Source organism: Amblyomma americanum, chromosome 4 (genome assembly GCF_052857255.1).
Source record: "Amblyomma americanum isolate KBUSLIRL-KWMA chromosome 4, ASM5285725v1, whole genome shotgun sequence".
In the NCBI taxonomy this organism is placed as follows: domain Eukaryota; kingdom Metazoa; phylum Arthropoda; class Arachnida; order Ixodida; family Ixodidae; genus Amblyomma; species Amblyomma americanum.
Window position 1 is genome coordinate 128253816 of NC_135500.1, and position 25844 is coordinate 128279659.

Below are 25844 nucleotides of genomic sequence, written 5' to 3' on the forward strand. Positions count from 1 at the left end.
TCGAACCCGGGAACTCCGGACCAGTAGCCGAGCGCCCTAACCACTGAGCCACCGCGGCGGGTATTTTTTTTTTTTTCAGGGCACAAAATTGACAAAATGGCTTTTGAGTAGGCACCAGAAAAGAAGTCGCGTGTTTGCAAGTTATTGCCGTGTCTAGAACCCCTGAGATTCCTGAAGAACGCGAGAAGCTGTCGCGGTCGAGTTCAAACCCGGGAACTCCGGATCAGTAGCCGAGCGCCCTAACCACTGAGCCACCGCGGCGGGTCGCAGATAAATACCGCATTAGGAAACTGGCTAACAGGGAATGGGCTGCGGTAGTAAAGCGCGATGTCTGGGAGTCGATCGGCACTACCACTCAATGTACTTAAATAACATGCAAGTCGCTGTGTTCATTCACCTGAACATCAGCATAGTACGCTTATAACTGCGCAAGGAAAGAAAAAAACACATATGTAGCTGCACACGTATTTATCACCTTGAGCCAGTGTGCACGGAGCGCCAGCAGGTTCACTCGCCACCAATGCGTTCTTTTGTTAACAGCACAGCATGTTTTATGGCATTTAATATTTACTTGAAAGTGCTTCTTAATAAGACTGACGTAATTATTTGATTCAAGTAGAAGGAAGTTTGGTAAGTTGTGTCAATCTTGCGCGGTCACATTGGCGTGCTTAGAAAAGCATACCTTAAGTGTGCTAAAAGCCACATGCTTTTTCATTGCGACATGCATGTGTCATAAGCTCTTTCATGAGGTAGTACATGATCGTGCAGCTTGTTTAGAAAGAACCAGCCGCAGCCGGGCTACTAACAGACACACGTTGCGAGATTGAGAGGGGACGCGGCAAAGAAAAGTGTTTTCGTGTGATATGTAACTAGATTTGGTGCAAATATGAAATTGCTACGCTAGTTTCAGTAATGCGTTTTATTTTTAGCTCTACCTGGTGCAGTTGGGTAATTATAATTAACACCCTCGTCAAGTCACCCCAAGGCCTTAAATAATTGTGTAGAACGGGCACAATTTTTTTTATTCCCGCATGTTCACAAATCCTTGTCCTGTATGATGACGCTATTCTTTCTTTTAGATGATCAGTACTTATGCATGCATATAGTTGCAAGAAAACGTTTCTTACAAAAATAACTAACATATATTACTGCACGTGTAGGAAAAAAAATCGAGAGATTTATTACACTCCTCGATGTCTCAGGAATCGTTTGCGACAAATAGAATCATTCTATTTTATTCGTTACGAAATTACGACGGGGTAAGTAATGCCAATCGCAGAAAATGTCAAAGGTCAGGAAACGAACCTTAAAGTTTATTGCCTCGTTTATGGCCTCTTCGCTTTCGCTTTGGTCAAAGAAATGCGGCACTGAAATCAAAGAAAACCTCAAAGAAATCAAAGAAATTACCTCACAATTTTCGACGACCACACATCTAAAAAGCGTAATTTAGAGATCTCTGTTGAATATTTTGCTATAATTTTTCGTCACGAAACAGAAAACCAAATGAAGGGATTGGAAATAAAGTAAATCACAAATTTTCACCAAATCGACCAGTAGAGGTCGGCCTGGCTGGTGCGCGATCCTGCGGCTAAAAACAGCGCTTAAGCGAGACAGAGGAGATCGGGGACACGACGCTGTCCCGTCTTCGCACAGCGCGGCACGTGTGTCAACAGACGGAGAGCGCACGTCTGCTCCGCCGAAACAACGCCAGAGCTTCCCCTCACTACTTTTCAGAAGTAAAATCATTCCGACAAGTGCAAAGTGTCAAAACCTTTTTATTTTATTCAATGCCTTGCGTAGAAATCAACGGCAGAAACGCTTTCTGTTTAACTACTAACCATATATACAATACACAGTGGCAAACTATTTCTCTGAATACGCCCCACGTGGCCAATGCGAGCGCGTGTACTTCGAGAAATCACTAAGTTGAAAGCATCAACCACTGCTGCGATTCGCAGAAACTGAAAACGCGCCTACAAGCCATGAAAACCCGCGCTCTTACCATTAGCCATTTTAAAAATATTTATGCCATTTACCTTCACTATGTGATGTGAAATAAAATTTTAGGTCATTCACATCAACGGTTTGTTGTTTTTTTGTATAAAATCCAGCACAAGACAATTTTCTATACCTTGTGTTTGGCGCATGATGGCCTTAGCTGCCTATGTGCCATAAAACCCAACACACACCACCAAAACCCGCGCTCAACACCTCTCCGCGACGCCACTCTCTGGCCTTTTGCCCACCGCGAGCCCGCTAGCGACTGCAGCGCCACCTCGTTTGTTTGCAAACATGCAGGAGGTCTATACTATGGCCGTAACTGGGGCTTGGCCTGACCCTCAGGGGCTGGGATGTAGGGGCTCTAGCCAACTGCGGTGCGGGCTCCTAAAGTCCCTTCATGAGCTTTTCTAAAAAAAAAGCGATTTTCTAAGAAAAGCTGATCTAGGGACATTACGGGCTCCTTGCCACTGGGGTATCTGTTGCTAAAACTTGCGTCGTCGCTTCGGCGTACGCGCTTGTTGCGACGTGCGTCTCTTCGTTCAATCGTTTCCACTCACACCTCTTTCGTGGTGAAAATATTTTAATGAAATTGTTTAGGAGGTTGTAGCGGCGGTTGGAGCTCCCAGTCCGGAACCCCACTGGCGTAGGGGTGGCACCGATTCCGTACGTGGCACCGATTCTGACTCAGATCAAACCAGTACGTGGACATGCCCGTACACTTTCCTTTTCATTCTTCCTTCAGTCGCTGCATAACATTCACGACTTACTCAAATCTGGGGCTAGATTACGCAACTGTGACAAATTATGTCACAAGTTATTGACAGTGACGTCAAAATGACGTCACGATGAGACGTCACCACGTGACGCGTCGAGGAATCAGCCAATTACAGCAGGGCAGCGCCCCGAGAGCATTCGAGGGGCCGTCTGCTTAATTTTTTGTAAAAAGAAGCAATAAATAAGCAGCGATGAAAATAACTAATATTTTATTTTGTCAAAACATTGTGTTTAAAGTTCGAGAATATTAAGCAAAACAAAAAGCGGTCGAAGTTGTGCTATTAAATTGACTGGTGGGTAACTTTCGGTGCCGCGTGGGTGTGCTGACGGCAGTAAAAAGGCCGCTTTGCACAGAAGCAGCTGTTTCACGCCGTGTTATTGTTGTTTTTTTTTGCGCGGCGTCTGGAATCGACCTACTGTGCGGTTGACCTAAGTGCACAGAAAAATTTCAACGAATGCAGTGAAGGCTACGTGACTACCGAGCGAACTTGCAAGAAGCGCTTGGTACGAAATCGATGAAGACAACTTGATGAAGTCTGTTGTTCGGCTCTTTCGATCGACGTCAAAGATGCCAAAAGGTGAGGCGTTACAGTATATGACGAGTGGTTGGTTGTTTTTTCCCCTTGGGATGGGAAACAGAAGACGACACGAAGTGCCATTTGCTGGGAAAAATAAAGTGCTTTGCCAGCTTATAAGCGTGTCTTGTTTATATGTAGCTGTGTGTCAAAGAGGTGACGACGGAACCCACCCCTTCTGCGCACTAACTTCACAAATTGCCTCCAATACCTGCCGCACGCATTTGCTCACCGTCGGTTGTGCGATGCCGACGTACGCCTCGTAACCAACGGCAGCCTGAAAACCGCCCGTGGCAAAGAACCGCAGTGCACACAGCACCTGCCGTCGCACCGACAGCGCACTCGCACGCAAACCTCCCAGTTCATCGGCGAGTTCGTCGCACAACCACTCCACAGTCTGCTTCTCCAGTCGAAAAAGGCGTCGAAACAGCTCGTCCGGCAAGTCAAACGCGTCTTCGTGCGCCCTCCTTCGCCGTTGATCGCGCGCAGCCGCCTCAGTCGTACGGCCGCGTACACCGCCACCATTTTCTTTCACAAACTCAACGGTCAAATTGACAGCCTCAAAACTGTGACAAAAAAACTGTCAATAACCGCCTGCATAATTAGGTGTGCAACGTCATCACTTCTGTCATATTCGTGACCTCATCAGCAGCCACCCATGACGCAAAAAAGCAATATGGCCGCTGGCCACAACCGACCAATAGGAGCGAGGCTTATTGACACCTTTGTGAGCCCCGCCGCGGTGGCTCAGTGGTTAGGGCGCTCGACTACTGATCCGGAGTTCCCGGGTTCGAACCCGACCGCGGCGGTTGCGTTTTTATGGAGGAAAAACGCTAAGGCGCCCGTGTGCTGTGCGATGTCAGTGCACGTTAAAGATCCCCAGGTGGTCGAAATTATTCCGGAGCCCTCCACTACGGCACCTATTCTTCCTTTCTTCTTTCACTCCCACCTTTATCCCTTCCCTTACGGCGCGGTTCAGGTGTCCAAAGATATATGAGACAGATACTGCGCCATTTCCTTTCCCCCAAAAACCAATTATTATTATTATTGACACCTTTGTGACAAGTTTTTGACAATTTTCCTAATTGACAGTTACGTAACCTAGCCCCTGTTCTCCATTTCATTTCTCTTTTCTGCCTCCTATCCTTTATTTCCGCTGCCCCAGCTCGGTGCTTCAGTATCGATGGCAGATGCCGGGGCTAGCAAAAATCTTATCCTTCGTTTTTAACGCGACAGCAGTAAGAGCCCCGTGTCGCAGAAAAGCCGGTGTCGTCGGCGTCGGTGGCGTTGGCCGTGAACGAAAAGTGGCGCAGTATGTGTCACATCTCGGTGGACACCTGAACCGCGCCGTAAGGGAAGGTAAATCCCTTCCCTTACGGTGCGCGGTACGGGTGTCCAGCGAGAATTGTGAGACAGGCGTCATTTCCTTTCCTTAAAACCAATTTTCATTTTATTTTCCTTCCCTTACGGCCCGGCTCGGGTGTCCACCGAGATATGTGAGACAGGCGTCCATTCCTTAAATTGTCCATTGGGCCATGCGTCGCGCCGAACGGGCGATGGTGTTCCGTGGGCACCTTGGCAACGCTGCAACACGCTGTCACGTCGCACTCTTAAAGACGAAGCTAAGGTGGCTAACGAAGCTTAAGCGTCCTCCATCGCGCCCCCTACAAAGCAAACAAAATATAAAGGATCGGGGATTAAGGATTTTTTCTATTTACATAATATGTATTTCTCTTTTCTCATGCCCGTCTTTATAATGCTCCGTTCGCGGCGCGCGGCACTTGTACTGTTTAGGGTGCCTCGATGCTGCAGCGCCGGGTGAATTAAGACAACTTAAGCGACGCCGCCATATTGAATCACAACTGGCCTCTCCCATGTACCGCGAAACGCTCGACTGGTAGCCCAGTGTAGCTCTCGCTGCAAAAGGCCGTTCAAGTTGAAGCTCTTTGAAGCGCGCCGAGAGCATGAACGCAAGCGCCGCTGATACCGTGTGATTCATTATGGCGGCGCCGCTGAAGTTGTCTCCACCCAGGCGGCGCTGCCATCGAGGCACCCTTATACTATTTGTTAGCCCTTCTCGCCGTGTCACTGGGAACCATCTTTCCTTCTTTCTTTCTTTCTTTCTTTCTTTCTTTCTTTCTTTCTTTCTTTCTTTCTTTCTTTCTTTCTTTCTTTCTTTCTCTTTCTTTCTTTCTTTCAATAAACCACTATTACTTCAGGCTATCAACGAAGCTCTGTCCACTCGATCGACAAAACTCAAAATGTTTAGGTGTCTTCTTTTCAGAATGGAACCGGGAAATGGCTTCCGTGTACAGAGTGATTATAGTTAATCAGTTAATTTGATTTTAAAAATTAAAGGCGCAGTAACTGTCTGAAACCTATTAGAGTCTTAGAGTGCTCATCGTAACGGTAGTGGGAAAGAAGGGAGGAGCGGACTACGGTACTTTTTTTTCGAGCCCATAGGATCTGGCGACAGTGAAGTAAAGTTGCTGCTGTTCATTTATTAGTAATCTAAATTTAACGCGGTTCGAGGAATGACAGTACGGCCACAGTAACCGAAAAAAATGATGCTCGATTTTCGTAGTTAAGCCAAATGCGAATTAGGTGCACGAGCAGTTCGGTTTTCTTTTCAGATCCAGTGTTCACGGACAGCAGTTGTTCGGATAGCGATAATGGGTTAATTAATGTCCTCATATGCGGAATTGGTCATCCTCTTCATGCATAGATCCCCGGGAATCTTCCTAACACTCCTGGCGCAGTGGTGCAGCGGTCAAGCGATGCGTCACTGGCCTTCTATGGCAGGTGTTGCCGTCGGCGCTACTTGGGTTGGGTTGGGTTGGGCAGGTGAGCAGCCTGTCATTAAAACCTGGCTTAAGACAAACAGACAGACAAACAAACAACGGCTAAATGCAGAGAATGCCCACAATAAGTACTAGCGCACTTAAATTTATGATCACAAAACCAGCGGCCACGCAAAAATAAACATACCTAGCAATTCTGGACAAAAGCATCTTTGAGCGGGAAACTGTTTATGAACGCAGTTTTTCATATGATGGAAGATTTCACTGTAACAATCAATATATCCGTAGATCAACCGACGGCAGTCCTGTAGTTTTTTTTTTCTATTCAGGTTTTTGGTATAGTCAAAAGCGTTCCCAATTGGTTTTCTGTGCCAGTCTTTAATGTTCGATGCGATCGCTGGAAACACTTCAAAAGAAATATTTTGCTACGTGTCAAAATAATGGACCATTACATTTAATATTTCCATAACAGCGTCTTACATTTTTCCAATATTCAAAATGATTTTCCCGAGAAATCTGGACTTGTAATTCATAGACGGCATCATTCCGGTTGGGCAAGCTCAGCTCACGACCCAATTGAGTCCTCACTGAGAGGAATCAGAATTGCAGGAATCCCCTCGAACGTGCCAGTGTAGTTTTTTGCACCAAAAACGACGCATCCTGCCGCGCAGTCAACAAGCCAAATGACCCGGTTACCCGCCGCAGTGGCTCAGTGGTTAGAGTGCTCGGCTACTGATCCGGAATTCCTGGGTTCGGACCCGACCGCGGCGGCTGCGTTTCGGTGGAGGCGAAACGCATAAGCGCCCGTGTGCTCTGCGATGTCAGTGCACGTTAAAGATTCCCCCCCCCCCCCCCCCCCCCCCAAGTGGGTGGAGGTTTTTGGTTTCTGAGGAAAGCAAATGGCGTAGAAGATTAATTTATTTGCTGATGATTGTGTTGTCGTTCGGGAAATTAACAGTTCGGGCGGTACTAATGCCTTGCAACGTGATATGGATGCTATTACTAATTGTTGTGACTTGTGGAAAATGGACCTTTCGAACCCGACCGCGGCGGCTGCGTTTTTATGGAGGAAAAACGCTAAGGCGCCCGTGTGCTGTGCGATGTCAGTGCACGTTAAAGATCGCCAGGTGGTCGAAATTATTCCGGAGCCCTCCACTACGGCACCTATTCTTCCTTTCTTTCACTCCCTCCTTCATCCCTTCCCTTACGGCGCGGTTTAGGTGTCCAAAGATATATGAGACAGATACTGCGCCATTTCCTTTCCCCAAAAACCAATTAAAAAATTAAAAAAATGTACCTTAATACATCTAAATGTAAAGCCTTACGTGTCTCTAGAAATTCCTGCAGTCCTAGCGTCTATTACCTAAATAACAGTGCGCTCGAATCCGTCACTTCATATCGTTATCTCGGCATCGAAATCTCTTCTGATCTTACTTGGTCCCTTCAAATTAACACCATAATTAACAATGCTAATCGCATGCTTGGTTATCTTCGCCGTAATTTTTCTTCTGCCCCCAGCTCACTTAAAGTTCTTCTGTACAAGACACTAATCAGTAGCAAACTAGAATACGCTGCATCCATTTGGGACCCTAACTGTGCTAACCTAACCTATGCCCTGGAGCTTGTACAGAATAACTCCGTTCGTTTCATTCTGCATAACTACCATCGTACTGCTAGCATATCATCAATAAAACGCATGTTAAACCTACCATCATTAGCTATTTGTCGGAACTTTTCCCGCACTTGCTCAATTGCATAAAATTTTTCATATTTGTCCCAAGATTCGTAGTGCACTCATCCCTTCGCCTTCGTACATCTCATCTCGTCTGGGCCACGCACACAAGGTTGGAATTGCTCCACTCAGGACGAAAACATGCAGCAACTCCTTCATTCCTCGAACATCCAAAGACTGGAACCACCTTCCCGGATCGATTGCCAGCATTGGAGACATTACTCAGTTTAGAACCGCATTAGCCACCATTGTATATGTCGATCATTAATTTTTCTGCTCAGTGTTATCTTTTCTGTATTGTATTTATCTCATTCAACGTAAGGGACGAGGTAGAGGGAGTGAAAGAAGAAAGGAAGAAAGGAGTGCCGTAGTGGAGACGTCCACTACGGCACTTCTTCCTTTCTTCTTTCACTCCCTCCTTTACCTCGTCCCCTTACGGCGCGGTTCGGGTGTCCACCGATATATGTGGTCTCCACTACGGCACTTCTTCCTTTCTTCTTTCGCTCCCTCTACCTCGTCCCACCCAACTGGGGGGGGGGGGGGGGGGATCTTTAACGTCCACTGACATCGCACAGCACCCAGGTGGTCGAAATTATTCCGGAGCCCTTCCCTACACAAGCTCACCGCTCGAGGCCAGGGCATCTCCCAGCAAGCCGCGCTGCGTCTATACAATGCCGCAGCTTTGGGGGCGGTGCTCTATGCGCTGCCGCTCGTCACGGTGCGCAAGCCGTGCTGGAAGAAGCTCGAGCTTCAGCACCGCAAGTCCCTGCGCGCGTGCCTAGGCCTGCCCAAAAACTCGCAGTGCGCCGCAACGTTGGCCGAGGCAGGAGCGTGGCCCCTTGAGCTCCAAGCAGCGCGCAGGGCACTGAATCACATCGACCGGCTTCACCGCGCACCGGACGGCGGCTCGCTGCTGCAGCGTATGCGCTCGCACCCGCGCTCACGAATGGGCGCGGCGCTGCTCGAGTATGAGCAATTGACCCAAGGCCCACCCCCCTACGGCTCCTGCGCGCCCTGGCCTGCTGCCTCGGAGGTACAGCGAGAGATCGTCGGCATCGCGGGAAAGCGGAGCACACCCCTCTGCGCTGTGCAGCAGCTGGCCAGAGCCCTCATACACGAGGAGCTCCAGGACCATCTCCTCGTGTACACCGACGGCTCAGTGGCCCGCGACAGCTGCTCCCTTGCTGCGGCGGCCACCATCCCCGCCCTGCGACTGCACAGCCAGCAACACGCAACCTTCCTGGGCTCCTCCACCACGGCGGAGTTGATGGGGATCCGGCTCGGGCTGGACCTGCTGCTCACCCTCGGCCCTCCGCCGCCCAGGAGTGCTCTGCTGTGCGACTCCCGCGCCGCCCTCAGCCGCCTGCAATCTAACGGCCGCGGTACCCCACTAGTGCGGGAAATTCGCTCGCGCATCGAGCGCCTCGCGCAGAGAGGTTGTGCCGTGCGTGCACAGTGGGTGCCCGGTCACTGCGGCATCGCAGGCAATGAAGAAGCTGACGACCTCGCGACCGCTGCACACCAACTACCTGCCAGCGATCTGCCCCTTGCGCTGGAGGACGTGCGTGCGACCATCTCCGAAAGCAGCACCCCGACCCACGCATCGCGGGAGGTGAGCGCATCGACAGTGTCACCGGCTGTCGCGCACTTACACGGTCGCAACGTGCAATGATCCTCCGCGCGCGCATTGGCTGCGTGTGGCCCGGGGAACGACGGGTGCGTCACGGAATCGCGACGAGTGATGTGTGTGACGGATGCGGTGCAGTGGAAACACTAGAACATCTGCTCCTTCGCTGCTCCGCGTTCGCCGATGCTCGTCGCGATATGCTCGCGGCCTATAGGGCGCAGGGCATACTATACCAGACTCCATCAAGACGCTATTGTGGCCGCAGGGCAGTGCGCGCACTCGTGAGCGAACTTTGGTGAGCCTCTGTGCATTCCTCGAACACACGGGCTTGACGTCCCGTCTGTTCTCCGTCAGGTAGTTACACGCAGTGACCGAACGCTCCGCGAGTTCTACCTTGAACGATTAATAACTGGACCCCCCACTCCAGTTGTAACCTACACTGTGCTGTGCGCGTGTGTGATTTAATTCCTCTTAAATGAACTAATCACGCGCACAACCTGGACACATTACTTATTGTGTAAATAGTTTGTACATATTACTTCTCCCCCTGTCCTCTATTCCTGTCCCCTCACCTCTTTCATTTCATTTCTCCATTCTGCCTGCTGTCCTTTATTTCCGCTGCCCCAGCTCAGGTGCTTCAGTATCGATGGCAGATGCCGGGGCTAGCAAAAATCTTTTCCTTCCTTTTTACTATTATTTTTAATAAAACCACTACCACCACCACCACCACCACCTTCCCTACGGCACCTCTTTCTTCCTTTCTTTCACTCCCTTTATCCCTTCCCTTACGGCGCGGTTCAGGTGTGAGCCGAGATGTGCGACAGATACTGCGCCATTTCCTTTAATAATAATAATAATTGGTTTTTGGGGAAAGGAAATGGCGCAGTATCTGTCTCATATATCGTTGGACACCTGAACCGCGCCGTAAGGGAAGGGATAAGGGAGGAAGTGAAAGAAGAAAGTAAGAATGAGGTGCCGTAGTGGAAGGCTCCGGAATAATTTCGACCACCTGGGGATCTAGGTGGTCGAAATTATTCCGGAGCCCTCCACTACGGCACCTCATTCTTACTTTCTTTTTCCCAAAAAACCATATTTCTGAAATGACCCGGGCGCTCTCTCAGCAGTATGGCGTACTCACTGGGGTTGGGTAACAACCAACGGGCCGTGCGCATTTCTCGCACTCCCGCAGGGTGCGAGTTCTGCACATGACTCTATGGAAAAAGAAACAAAAGTGGATCGATGCTTTCATCGTTCCTTTTCTACTGACTATACTCAGAAATCCAGCCTGAGGGCAGTAGCGGGGAGGTGGGGAGCGATGAAGTTTGCAAGCTCGCATTTGCGTTACAGTCGATGACGAAGATGACGCAAGCCGTGCTGTGCCTCGCTTTGTCGCCGCCGCGACAGTCGACTCCCGCGAACCTAAATGCAGACTGGTGGCCGCTCCTCCACTGTCTCTGCCTGTGATGGTCGGGGCGTCGCCCAAGGTCTGTTAGTAAATGTCGATGACGAAACATGCATCGCAGTGAAGGGTTGCCTAGCGCCTGTGTCAACGGAAAAGAAAACGCGACAGGATGCAGAGTGCGAGGGCAATCAATTTGCAGCAAGAGTGTCTGCACAGCCCGCGCCTTTTTCAGCGGCTCCGTGGGTAATCTTTCTGGTTTCATCGACGAAGCATGCCCGGTCGCTGTCGCCAGTGCTCGCCCAAGAGAAATGCGCTCTCAATTACTACCACTGATTTGGCCACCGCCCATTGTGTTCCCGCTTCAGCGGCGCTGTGCCAGACGATACCACAGTTGCCTAATCAGAGAGGCACCGAGCTCTTGTAATCCTAGTGGTTTTCTTCCTCCAAGTTGTCCTGTCGTCGGGTCACGTGATGAAAGATTCCTTATTTTTATTCTTTTCGTTTCTGTTTGAAGAAGTGTGAGAGAGCGTAGTTATGAAACATCTCGCTATGATTTTCACTCATGACATTCATTGATCAATTTCGACGGGCGTATTAATTTAGGAGCGTGGCGAAAGAGTATGTCTGCGCACTGCCTGTCTTTACTTCGTCTCCAGGGAGATTTTAAGAGCGTTAGCTCTTACTCATCACGTTTCTCGATTTCTTGGGGTCTGCAACCACCTCCCTTCGGCGTGGAATTTTCTGTCCGAGGGATTCAAGATGGCGGCCCCCATAGTAAATCGATATAGCAACCCATTTGGTGATTGATTGGTGACGTCACTGATATATCCTATTGATGATTGATTGGTGACTTCACTTAAAAAAGATGTGAAATTCGTATTTCCATTGGTGTACATACCTCAGTTTAATCTCATTTATATTTATTTATTTATTTATTTTTATTTACAAATACTGCGGTCTCATGGAGACCAAGCAGGTGGGCATGTCGTAGAACATTTTCTTCCGATTAACATCATACATACATATGCCCTTGCATTTAACATCTGAAAGATGACAAAAGTGAACAAGCATGCATTTCAGTTTTGTAGGATGATCTTCACACAATCTCATCAGAAATGAACTTGCATACGCTACCTCTCAGAATAATGATAACCTGATGAAAGTACGAAAAAAAACAGCATGGAATGTCACGACGCAAAATACAGCAGCGGTGCCTGGTCAAAATTCTCAGTGCAAAAGAATTCAGAGGGGAGACCATTCCATTGACTAACTGTACGAGGAAAAAAAGAATTTTTTATACAAGTTAGTGCGGGCATGGAATGGCAGCAAATTGTGAGCGTGACGGTGCCTTGACGCGCGTGGCAGGTAACGTTGAATGTATGGCCGTCCGTTAAACTCCAGCGACTTGTCATACATCGTGAAAAGAAATTTAAGTCGTGCTTCGCGATTCTAGTAAACCAAATGTCAGTGGACACCTGAACCGCGCCGTAAGGGAAGGGATAAAGGAGGGAGTGAAAGAAGAAAGGAAGAAAGAGGTACCGTAGTGGAGGGCTCCGGAATAATTTCGACCACCAGGGGATCTTTAACGTGCACTGACGTCGCACAGCACAACGGAGTCTTTGTGTTTCGCCTCCATCGAAACGCGGCCGCCGCGGTCGGGTTCGAACCTGGGTATTCCGGATCAGTAGACGAGCGCCTTAACCACTGCGCCACCGCGGCGGGTTTTCCCGATAACCCGCTCACCACCACCTAACCACCACAAGCCTCATACGCTTTCAGTGGAGAGCTGCGAACACACTACTTTCGGCACATGTGACAAATATGTACCATTCAAGTGCTTAATGAGGTGTAAAGTGCGGTGAACGCGTATACGTGTTCAAAAGGGACTGCATCATGTCTTTGAGAAGTCATCCATTGACAGGCCGCGGTGACTAGGCCACGCGACACAATGTTTATGAGGTTTTATCCTCGATACTTGGAAACTAGAGGGCGTCATCGTAGAATTCCGCTTCGGCGCCCAAGCTTAGCCTTTTCGCTGTGATGAAGCCTACCATAGGATCACAAGCATCATGTGCTGTCTCGTTGTTCGTGGTCCGCAACAATTGAATGTCCCACTTAATGATCATAAGGGCAGTTCAAGAGTGTGTCAAAGCAATGCATAGAGCAGATGTAGAGTGCTTTTACACTAGCTTCCAACGACTTGAGTTCCCTCCCTTTCGAAATGCGTCATCTTAACGCAGTGAACCTCTCAATAAAAGCGCGAGCAGGGCACTTTTATTTTTATTTACATTTACGGGCCCAACCTAATTAATGCATATCGCCGATGAAAGTGACAGACTGGGTATTTTTCCAGGACGCAAAAAGGTGAGCAGCACGCACGCCATACTTATGTTGATATCATGCACCTTAGGTTTTCTAGCGGACATTATCCGGCTTTGACTGATATAACGCCGGTGAGCTAAAGGACACTATGCTTAATCGCACACAAAGAAGCTTGGATAAGCTGGAAAGAGAAGTAGAGCATGATGTATATAGAGTTGTACCTCGTTATAATGAACTTGAAGGGTCCCGGCGATTGCTTCATTATAGCCGTAGCTTTGTTATAGCCCCTGTTGGCGGAGCCTCCAAGGGGAATTGTCATTCTTTCGTTGTATCCATTATTTCGTTATAACCAGGTTCGACTGTACCATAAACTGCAGGAAGGACGCGACCACCGCAAAGAAATATCATGACAAAGTTTGGACCAGATGCCAGCCTCCTCGCTAGGCAACAAGGAACACGTCGAACAGGTGTGTAAATTTATCATGTATGCACAAGTCTCCAGGAAAATCCCCGCCACGAGAATTTTCCAGTGAAGCGTTAATAAAAAAGGATATACGTCTCATGCTCTTTTGGAAGATCCATGGCAGAAAAGTCCTGGACATTATTCTGCCGGGCTCCTCAAAGAAAAAGGACCTGCTCCTGTCAGTAGACCGGTAAAATACCCAGGACCAACACAAACACGCACGCACCTCAGACTTCTTCATTGAGGAGACTACGGTGTCTCGATAAACCATTGCTCATGCAACGGTGATGCTTCATCTGCCAACTGAATCCAAAAACAACCTCCCGGCGTTGCTCTGGAAGATACGAATGAATATCCTGGGCATCCTACCCTTCGGATACTCAAACAACAAGGGCCTCGCCCTCATTTTTTAGGGAGCCCAAAACGATTTCTAGGACACATAGGTGCACTATATATGACTGGCTCTTCAAAAGGGTATACGATGTAGGACCAGCCAATATTAGGGCGCACCGAGCTAAACCAAATACCGAAGCGGAAACCCGCTGCGGTGGCTCAGAGTTTAGTGTGCTGGGCTACTGATCCGAAGTACCCGGGTTCGACCCCTACCCTGGCGGCCGCGTTTCGATGGCGGCGAAACGCAAATGGCGCCCGTGCGCTGTGCGATGTCAGTGCACGTTAAAGATCCCCAGGTGGTCGAAATTATTCCAGAGCCCTCCACTAGGCCACCTCTTTCTTCCTTCCTTCTCTTGGTCCCTCCTTTAACCCTTCCCTTACGGCGCGGTTCAGGTGTCCGACGATATATGAGACAGATACTGCGCCATTTCCTTTCTCCAAAATAATAATAATAATAATTGGTTTTGGGGGAAAGGAAATGGCGCAGTATCTGTCTCATATATCGTTGGACATTTGAACCACGCCGTAAGGGAAGGGATAAAGGAGGGAGTGAAAGAAGAAAGGAAGAAGAGGTGCCGTAGTGGAGGGCTCCGGAATAATTTCGACCACCTGGGGATCTTTAACGTGCACTGACATCACACAGCACACGGGCGCCTTAGCGTTTCTCCTCCATAAAAACGCAGCCGCCGCGGTCGGGTTCGAACCCGGGAACTCCGGATCAGTAGTCGAGCGCCGTAACCACTGAGCCACCGTGGCGGGGCGTTAAAGATCCCCAGGTGGTCGAAATTATTCCGGAGCCCTCAACTACGGCACCTCTTTCTTCCTTCTTTCTCTTAGTCCCTCCTTTAACCCTACCCTTACGGCGCGGTTCTGGTGTCCAACGATATATGAGACAGATACTGCGCCATTTCCTTTCTCGAAAAAACAATTCTTTTTTCCAAGTTAACTGCTTGCGTCACTTGTCACGTTCGGTCCAATCGCTTTCCGTCGCTTGTGGAGCTCGCGGATACACGCGCGGCTGCCGGCTGCTTACCCATGCATCGAGGATGAGGAGGAGACGGGAGGTAGCGCCGCGCCGCAGGACGCCGGCTGCGACGCCGGCGTGGCGGTTGCTGCGCCGGCGGCGGCGGCCGTCGCCGTCAAGGAGCAGCGAGTCGCCACCGCCGCCGAGAGCCTCGACGACGCCGGAGCACCGCCGCTGGCGCCCGAGGTGGAGGCGTGGTGCAGCAGTCCCACCCTCTGCACGGCTATGCTGGGCAGAGAGGTGGACTTGTCCCACAGGGCGCTGCTGCTGCTCGCGGCGCCGGCGACGGCGCGAGACAGCCGCTGGGAGAGCGCCGACGTGAGCGGAGCGCGGCCACCGCCGCCCGCCGAGGACGACGCCGCGGAGAGGAACTGGGAGGGAGGCTTCAGGTGCAGCTGCGACGCCAGCGCGCAGCCCAGCCGGGCGCCCAGGTCGCTCGTCGAGCTGCCGGGGCTCTGCGAAAAGACGGGGGCGTCGGGGCGTTAGGCACGTATTGGTAGTATTGCACAAGCAATGTGAGTGAAGTCCTTTGAGGCTTTGGCATGTCATACATGTATCTGCACTCAATAAAGCACGCACTGCATTGCATACGTAACCTGGGATCGGCGCACATTGAAAGAATTACGCAGTTGTAGTAACGGCAGCAGCAGTAGCACTTGTGTAATATCATTTGTCCTATGGTGAATTCCAATCGCAGGCCCGGAGCTGTCTGCACGCTCTGTGACAGAGCGCCTGAATCCGGCGCAGAGCGCGCGACCTGAAATTGCTATTGGAGTACACTTGCGCTGGCCAGAGCATGCAGGCCAGAGCATGTAGGGCGCCGCTACCGCCGCTGAAAAAGAACGTCACGCAAACTTCCGGTCGGATCCGCCGATTTCGACAGAGCAGTCCCGACTGCTCCACGGAGCAATCTCGGGTCGGCAACCGCTCCCTGTCTACGATTGGAAGACGCGGTCCGTGCCTCAGATCTGCGTTTGGAATACAGTTGCTCCGAAAAGAGCAGAAATCGTTGCTCCCGAAGTGCTCCAACTCTGCGATTGGAAGTCACCACTAGTTCTCGTATTAGTTGCAGCTCTTGTGGCAACAGTATTAGTTAAGTTTAACCTCCTTTTGACGAAATTGAAGGGACCCGGCGATTACTTCGTCATAGCCGTAGCTTCGTTATAGCCAGTTTTGACCGAGCTTCCAGGGGGAATCGTCATTACTTCGTTATATCCATTATTTCGTTATAAACCCTTTCGTTATAACCAGATTCGACTAGCATAGCCACTCGTTCCAGACAAGCTGCGAGCGCAAACACGTGTTCATCCTGGACCAAGTCTCTCCATAAGACGGTGGTGACAAAGTTCATGATAGCGACTGTTCTCTGAGCGGGAAGGAAGCTGATGTTGTATTGGCTGAATTTGTGAAATAGTGTTGCTTCATCCAAGAGAGGATTGATGCGTAAGGTTGAAGCACGCTTCGCCATTCGCCACTGTTGCCTGGCGTAAGCGGAATACGTCATAAACTTCCCAGCGCAGACACTGTACAAGACTGTGTCGAGCCACTGGCATGCATTTGCGTGTGTTTTTAAGTGTCACTGCAGCAGAAAAGATCGAGGCTATCGCCGGAGTCTTTTCATCTGGTAGGAATAAATCCTGTGGTCGCGCTAATTTGTGTCGTATGTTGAAATTATTATTTTCTCAATTCAGCACTTTTCCCGGCTACCAACTTGTAAGTGTTATCCACAACGCCACAGATGGAGTTGCTTGCTATAGCTGTCAGCCCTGATGTCACATGCGACAGGTTGCAAGCAACCTGTCTCCAGCTGCGGTGTCGAAGCCGGGTTGACAAATAACGAAGAGACAAGGAAATGAATCACCAAAACCTTCGTTGGAGAGCGCAGCCCCTAGTAAGGGTTGGGCTAACTGAAAATATGCGAGCAGGCGATCCTGTTACTCCGAGCTCACAACCGTTTTGACCGAAAACCCACGTATAAATTTACACTACTCCGATGAAAAAAAGGTCCAGTACCAATGGCATTTAAAAACTATATATGCATCTCATGTCAGGCTTTCCGACTGCGCCTTTTCATATGCAGTACGCGTTAAGAAAAAAAAAAACTGCCTAGTTCGTTTTAACTATTTATGCATTTAATTCACACCCGGGATGAAATAAAGGTATGTCGCTGAAGTAAGCCATCACGTTGATACAACAACAACAACAAAAAAAAACAAGCTTTTCTCCTTCCTGTGTCAAGAAAGATGAAGTAGGCACTGCCGATGACGTCATGAGGTCACGTGGGTGTCGGGTTGGTTTCTCGTGAACGGAACACCGGATTTTCAGACTAAAGAGCCATATAATGCTTTCGCATTAAAATAAAGGCAACGAGCGGCTCTGACCTTCGCCCAGCAAAGTATGGTTGATTGGAGGGAAACCCACTGTCTGTGGTTCTACTAAGCTGACCACACGATGTTATGTTGCCCCTGAAAAAATATTGACTTACTGGAAAGAAATCGGTTCTCGTTGACCAGAATGAAGTGCCATGACGTTATGGCATCACATCGTATTCAGTTACTGACGCCAGCGCAGCCACTAGTTCCAAAGAACCTTCCTGATGCGGCTACTTTAACGAAATATACGGCGCAGCCATTGTTCGGCCTGGACGAACAAATACTTAGATCACAACAATAAATACAATTTACGTGCTAACTCGTCTACTTGCCACATTAAATCATTCAATCATCAAGGTTCCGGTCGTTTATATTCCACTTTAATGTGGAGCTAACTTTCTGCAAACAGAAAACTAAATTTATTTTTTATTATGGCGGTATGTTTTAGAATGAGCTTGGAGGAAGCGGTACTGCGCTAACAGACGCGGGACGTGGAAATGGAGTGCAGACTCACAAGCAAATTTTATGAACGATCATGGAAAATATAGAGGCATACCTGGTAAAGACACACATGTACAGAAGGCACTCGACACCCATAAAATAGCGCGTGTGTTTTTTCTCAGGTTCACTTCTATATTTTTCATTATCTTTAACCATGAAATTTAATTTTGAGGCTGTGCGCGCCTTGCCTATTGTTCTCTTTGTCCCGCGTGCGTTAGCGTGGTACCGCTAACTACAACACATGCCCACAAACTTTGCCCAGCTTGCAACTTTACTACTTTTAATAATCTGTACAAGGGTCCTATTCGAGCCTTTCGAATGACCTGCAAAGTTTTTATTTCTATATAAATTATAAATCGCCTATATAGAAGGCTCGTGATGACTCGTTTGCAGTTCGCGCAAATTACTGGACATGTGGCATGATACAAACGACGGGTCGCCATTGCTTTGTGTAGGTTTGAATATGCTGACTTGGCTGTAGCAGTCGACGCCGTTACCTGAGCCAGTGCAATGAAGCCGAAGTCTGAACACGGCTTCTAGACAATAAATGTCAACCAGAACTCGCCTTATATCACTCTAAACAGAAATACGCCTATATGGACGTATAAACAAGAGTAATAATAAAAAGAGAGTAAGTCGCGCTACAGTACAACTTACTCTCTTTTTTACCTCTTTCTGTTCAGTGTGTAGCTACCATAATGACGTCATCATGATGACGTCAATAGTGGCACTGAGCGCGATTAAGTAAAAACGATTTCATGTAGAGTGCTTTTCCCGTACAGAAAATTTAAAAGATACGCAACGTGCAAGTACCTGACGAATCTGTTTTCAATGAACTTTTGCAAGACACGGTTCTAACATGCGCTTTTTGAGTTCTCCTAGATCGCCAGGAATTGAAGAGTTGAGGTTCGTTCCACCCGCCGCGGTGGCTCAGTGGTTAGGGCGCTCGACTACTGATCCGGAGTTCCCGGGTTCGAACCCGACCGCGGCGGCTGCGTTTTTATGGAGGAAAAACGCTAAGGCGCCCGTGTGCTGTGCGATGTCGGTGCACGTTAAAGATCCCCAGGTGGTCGAAATTATTCCGGAGCCCTTCACTACAGCACCTATTCTTCCTTTCTTCTTTTACTCCCTCCTTTATCCCTTCCCTTACGGCGCGGTTCAGGTGTCCAACGATATATGGGACAGATACTGCGCCATTTCCTTTCCCCAAAAAACCAATTATTATTATTATTCGTTCCACATCACTATTTCACCCTCACGGCCAGTGAACGTCAATGACAGGCACTCTCCTTCGTATCCTCACAAATTCTGTTGCCAAAATTAGCCCTCTTTGTCCTGGAGAACGTCATACGTTGCCATTATGCATTTCGCGTTTCAACGCGTGCACGTTTATTCCACAACCAAAGCACTTTCTCCTTTTAGTTCGACGAGCACCGCACTAAGAAAAGACTGGCTTGCAAAACACACCAGTCACGGTTTATAAAGCAGGAGAGCATCTGCATTGAAATTCAGGTTTCGGCGTACTTTCTCTGGATAAAAGGCGTAGGGAATCGAGGCACTGGTTCGTTACTTTAGAAAGCCTCGAACTCAAGTACCGAGGCATGCTTGCGTAGGCTCGTTCCGAAATATAACTCCGAAAAGCCCCACTAAAGAAGGAAACGAGCGGTAAGCCGCTCGAGCTGAAATCCGCGGTAGCGGTGCAAGGCTTTGTGAAGGTGTGCTTTCTTTTCTGCGTGTCACGGGATTTGGGGTTGTTGGATGAGAAAGGTATGACTGCACAAAGCGTTTTTGTATTCTGTTCCTTCTGTTTGTTTTCGTCACTTCATTTCGTATTCCTTCTTTATTTTTTTGTTTTTGCTTCACCGTGCGTGCTCTCTGTTATGTGTTCTTTGTCTTGACCACTGGCAATAATAATAATAATAATAATAATAATAATAATAATATTAATAATAATAATAATAATAATAATAATAATAATAATAATAATAATAATAATAATTGGTTTTTGTGGAAATGAATTGACGCAGTATCTGTCTCATATATCGTTGGACACCTGAACCGCGCCGTAAGGGAAGGGATAAAGGAGGGAGTGAAAGAAGAATGGAAGAAAGAGGTGCCGTAGTGGAGGGCTCCGGAATAATTTGGACCACCTGGGGATCTTTAGCGTGCACTGACATCGAACAGCACACGGGCGCCTTAGCGTTTTGCCTCCATAAAAACGCAGCCGCCGCGGTCGTGTTCGAACCCAGGAACTCCGGATCAGTAGCCGAGCGCCCTAACCACTGAGCAACCGCGGCGGGTTGACCAATGACAGAGGACCCAGAAAGTGGGCAGGAGTCTCGTTATAGTACCTGTACGGTGCTGTCCTTTTAACGCCACAGTTAATTTAGATTTCACAATAACGAGAGAGAGGAAGCAGAGCATCTTACGCTGATTTTTGCCAACAGTAATTCGTTTTGTCGGAATTCCGGGGTTGTCGTACGAACGAGACAGAATGCTGGCACCATTGAAAGGGCGAACCACGATGGTCTTGCGAAATTGCCTTTTGCCTGGCCCTTGCGTGCTGCGGCGACATCAAATCAGTTCTTGACTTTTTTTTTTTCTCGCGTCGATCATTTTACGAGAAAAGTGGAGTAAAAGGACTAAGCTCTGAACAGCGCTGCGCATCAATGGAATTGCGCGAAGCATTTACATTTTTCTTCCTCCTCCTCCTCCTCCTCCTCCTCTTCATAATTTCAGCGAGCAAGCAACGCAATTCGGCACGGCGAATTGAACGAGCCACTGAACACGGACAAGCGGCCAGCACTATTTTTGAGTTGACGGGTGCCTGCAGCGCACCTCCTAGGAACTGGGTAGAAAGAAAGAAAGAAAGAAAGAAAGAAAGAAAGAAAGAAAGAAAGAAAGAAAGAAAGAAAGAAAGAAAGAAAGAAAGGAAGAAAGAAAGAAAGAAAGAAAGAAAGAAAGGGATGCGGCCGAAGGAGAGGAAAGCGGAAAACACGCCGCAGTCACGCAACGGAGCCGTGCACTGAAAAGGTGAACGCTTTTGCTGGACGGCGAACAAGTTCCAGAAACTCCACAGGGTGTCCACAAAAACGTTCACGCAACGAAGAGAGCGCGCGCGCTTCAGCGAGCATAAATTGCATGGCGTGGGTGGACGTCCTCTTACCGGTCGTTGTTGGCACTGCAAGCGGAGAAAGGCAAAAAAAAAAAAAAGGAGGAGAATATATCGGCCGGAGTGGGCTGAGCTGTATGGGGTTTGATGTGCGGTCGTATAAGCGGAGCGATGTGACCTCCCCCGCTGAGATCTCGCGTCCGCGGAGTGATTTATGCCGGGTCCGATTCCGCTCGCGCCAACTCGTCGAAGATATAGGAGTCGGGCTAGGGTTATGCGGCCGTGTACTCTGTCTCGTACTACCAGGTGCGGGCTGCGGTGACTGACAGCGTGCTGAGGTGTGTCCGATTCCCGCACCCGTGCTGTAATGAAGTCCGTCGATTTGAAAAAAAAAGTTAATATAATGACGCCACAGTAGTTATTTTCCCTCTCTCTTTTATGTGTCCGCCGATGTGTCCACTGCCTTTTGTGCTCATGTAACTGAGCAAAAACAAATTTCGTCAGCAAGTTCTCAGTCAAATAAAGAGACTCCCAGAAGTGAGGGACAGACGCCTTCGTCATCTTCGTCACCGCAAGCGCCTCACAGTACTGAGGGCTCCCAGTACTTCGTCATCACAAGCGCAGCATGAACATAGGTGCATTACGGAGTTGACGTGCGGTTCAGGCACGCAGAAGAGCCGACTTGATTATAGGTTGTGCCTCTTTTTGTCCTTGAATTTTTCTTAGGATAACAAAGAAGCCCAGAAAACCTGAAGAACGTCTCTAGTTTGCGCGGTTGGCACCACATGTAGCGTGAGCAAAAAAAAAAAAAGTTACTGATATAATTTTTAAATGATTGATATGCACTTCTTTGATTTCTTATGGTATTCAGAACTAGTCGATGCGAGCGTACGAATTGCAGCGCGTAGGAAGAGTAAGCCATCTGCATCGTCATCAGCGCGCCATCCCAGCGCACTTTAATTTTCTTCCAATCACAAAAGAAAAAAAAATCCCCACGAGTTACGCATCGTTTGCTAGTGACGCTCGAGAGATGGCGCTAGTTGGTGATGTTCAGTGGTATTCACTTATATATGCTCCCGCTTCCTGCGGGAGCACATATATGAACACTAATGTCCAGGAAAAGTGGGCATGGAACTGGCAGCGACATTAAAGAAATAATAATAATAATAATTGGTTTTTTGGGGGAAAGGAAATGGCGCACTATCTGTCTCATATATCGTTGGACACCTGAACCGCGCCGTATGGGAAGGGATAAGGGAGGGAGTGAAAGAAGAAAGGAAGAAATAGGTGCCGTAGTGGAGGGCTCCGGATTAATTTCGACCACCTGGGGATCTTTAACGTGCACTGACATCGCACAGCACACGAGCGCCTTAGCGTTTTTCCTCCATAAAAACGCAGCCGCCGCGGTCGGGTTCGAACCCGGGAACTCCGGCTCAGTAGTCGAGCGCCCTAACCACTGAGCCACCGCGGCGGGGTTTAAAGAAAATTGGTTGGTTTTTTTTGGGGGGGAAAGGAAATGGCGCAGTATCTGTCTCATATATCGTTGGAAAATAATATTTGGTTTTTGGTGGAATGGAAATGGCGCAGTATCTGTCTCATATATCGTTGGACACCTGAACCGCGCCGTAAGGGAAGGGATAAAGGAGGGAGTGAAAGAAGATAGGAACGAATAGGTCCGTAGTGGAGGGCTCCGGAATAATTTCGACCACCTGGGGATCTTTAACGTGCACTGACATCGCACAGCACACGGGCGCCTTAGCGTTTTTCCTCCATAAAAACGCAGCCGCCGCGGTCGGGTTCGAACCCGGGAACTCCGGATCAGTAGTCGAGCGCCCTAACCACTGAGCCACCGCGGCGGGGGAGAGCCTACTTTTTTACACGCGTTCCGAAAGTGTCGTGTGAACAAAAAAAAAATCTCTGCTTTAATAACGGTTTTTCTTTCATCAGCGATCAAAATGACTTAATGTGTCTCCTGTGCGGGGAATCGAAAATAAGTGGCGAGCTCCGACAGAAAGCCTTGCACGTGTCATGCTCAATACTATGGACGTGAAAAATTCAAAAGACAAAGCTATTTTCAATGATGCCGCGGCTTTTTCGCGTAAAACCATTTGAAAATGACTCACCCGAAAGTTGTCATGCCTGAAACTTGAGGGAAACGGCATTAAGATGAATCGATGTTTTCTTTTTTGTTCTAACCTGAGCTACAGAAGCTAGAGCAGTTCTGAAAGATGTGTCAGCAAGCTGCGAAGGTGCAAAAGTCTTTATGCGCTCACAGGTGGGTTTACCAATTTGAAGGCTTAGAGCGGTCTCTACTTCGGAACCTATCCCACGCGAATGTTCTTAAACTTCTGCATTTAATGTACTCGCCAACCCCTCCCCCCCCCCCTCTTCCAAAGTGCTTATTGGTCAATCCAGTTATATATCTCGCCGTTAAACCTACTCCTAACGCAGGCAGAGGTATTTTTTTTTCGTGAAGTTTCGATCCGCCGCAGGATAAATCCGCAACGAGGAAGAATTGTTCCAGACAGGCAGCTAAGCCTAACATACCGAATGAGTTGCCCGTATGAGAGAAGAGAAAGCTAGTCGCACGGCGGGCACCCGAACAGGAAGAAAAAAACCTTAACGTCCTGCGTGGTGTTTTATTATCTATTATCCTATATTTAAAATTTGATAACGCCGCGCAAGAGACAGCGCTGAGCCCCATTTTGCAGCTTATTTAACTCCGAAAGGCTCACCAATTTTCGAATCTATCTTCATGGGAACGCAACCGTGCACTCCCACGCTTTTCCAACGCCAAACAGTAGTTTGCAGCCAAAAACGTTTCCCTCACCGGCCAACCGCCGTCCTTTCCTCATGCCCTTAAAGCTATGACAGAAGGGTGTTTACGTACAATATAACGTCATGGGTGCTTAAGTGATAGGTGTATCCATTGACATCAGGACATCTGGCTCCTTTTGTTCAGAGGATAACTGGCACAACTGCAGCCCTTCTTTCAAATTTTTTTTTACTTCTTATGATTCACGTACACATTAAAACAAAAGAATGACGGTAAGGGCAAGAATTTAAAGGGTTTTTTTTTCTTAGCTGGTAGTCACAACAACGCATTTCGAGGGGGAGAGTGGTGCCGAATATATGTTCGATTCCGATTTTTGCGCTTATAGTCGGGTACAACTCAAGAATGAAGCGGCAAATGCCTCTCAAAGGAACCCCTCCATCCAATGGCGTCGACCGATTCTCTCTCTCCCCCCTTCCCTCGACGAGTCCCTTGTATCTGCTGTCCTGAAATGGAGGGGGGTGGCAGATGAAAGGGAAATAACCACAGCTTAATCGAATGAACGGTGGCGTCATGAAAAGCGGCCGACGCCATTGGCTGGAGGGTCTCCTTTAAGGGCCATCTGCCGCTTCGTTCTTGAGTTGTTTTCGTTGAGCGTTCAGACAAGTGGAGAGAGAGAATGAGTAAGAAAGGGAGGGAGAGGGACGCCCTCCTGACTTGAGTAACATTACGCAGGCTTCCCAGCCCAGACGCGCGCTGGAAAAAAACGCGCTGGCGCGCGCTCATCTTTACTGAACCGTCCGCTTTGTTAAGCGCGGAAATCAAAGGCGCAGAAAAGTTATGCACGACGCGCGCGCATGGCTGAAAGATCTTGAGCACCTTCCCCGGAAAAACAAGGCGTCGCGTTCCCCACCCGAACCAACAGTCTCGCTCCCAGCCAAACCGCTTTTATTATTATTTTTTTATTTTTTCGAGCAAAAGCGCGCCGTTTTAAAAACACGTCTCGCGAGTAAACAGTCGGGTCTCTCACGATTAAAATGAAAACGAATAAAAGAGCGAAGAGCGATGAAGAAGCGAAGAGGAAGAGTATCGAAGAACTACACTAAAAGAAAGACAGAGCTAGCCGTGGCGAGGCATTCCAGATACGAGGAATGCGCCTGGCACAGCCAGGGCGCGAGTGCGGTACATCGACCCGAAGGAACGACGAGCCTTCTGGGGGGGGGGGGGGGGGGGAAGCAAGCGGAACAGGCACGGAGGCAAGAAGTTTGCAAGGTGTCCGCCCAGGGCGTGGGCCTCATTCATCCCACGAGCAGCCTTTCTGCCTCCGAGACACACGGCAAGGAGAAGAGCGCCCGGTGCCGCTCTCTGTGTGTACTGCGCGAGCTTTCGCGACTTCTAGACTGTCCTTCCCCTTGCCTTTCCTCCTTCCCTTCGTCTGCTTCAATCCCTTTCTTGGCCGCGTCAAGGTATATACGCGCGAAGGCTTAACGTGCGTGGGACTGTTAATACGGCGTTCTCAGGGGAAGAGTGCATTCGCGCCCTTGCTTGTACGCGGCGGCGGTGACTCGGTGTATAACTGCATTACGGACTCGCCCCGTAGCCTCGGTGTACGTATGTACAAAGGCACCGGAACTGCGCCGCGCGCGCGCGCTCTTAATTGAAAGCGCGCGTAGGTGCCCAAGGAAAAAAAGGGCGCGAGAGTGCACGTCGCTCTAAGACGAATATGTACTCGCATGTGTACCTCTGGGTTAGGAGGGGGGGGGGGGGGGGGCGGGGGGGGGGGGGGGAGGCACGAAAACCCTGAAACGACACGGCAACGTCAGCCCCAATGCGCTCTTCGGCGCGCTAATGCTTGCTCTCCTGAGGCACCTGGTGGGGCATGTGTGCATAAGGGAGCGTTGCTCACGTCAGGGGAGATTCACTTATGACTCAGGTCAGTGGCAGCTAGTTGGTTCAATAATAGTTAAGACAT

At 49.0% G+C, this 25844-nt stretch overlaps 1 protein-coding gene across 2 annotated transcripts in view; it reads right to left on the minus strand.

Annotated features, from left to right (window-relative positions):
• Nucleotides 1-25844, minus strand: part of LOC144128345 (dual specificity tyrosine-phosphorylation-regulated kinase 4-like) — a 213570-nt gene that overhangs the window by 32525 nt on the left and 155201 nt on the right. For both annotated transcript variants that reach the window (XM_077661681.1, XM_077661680.1), the window contains exon 2: nucleotides 15124-15569. In XM_077661681.1, the coding sequence (XP_077517807.1) occupies nucleotides 15124-15569 (446 nt within the window). The remainder of the gene's footprint in view (nucleotides 1-15123; nucleotides 15570-25844) is intronic.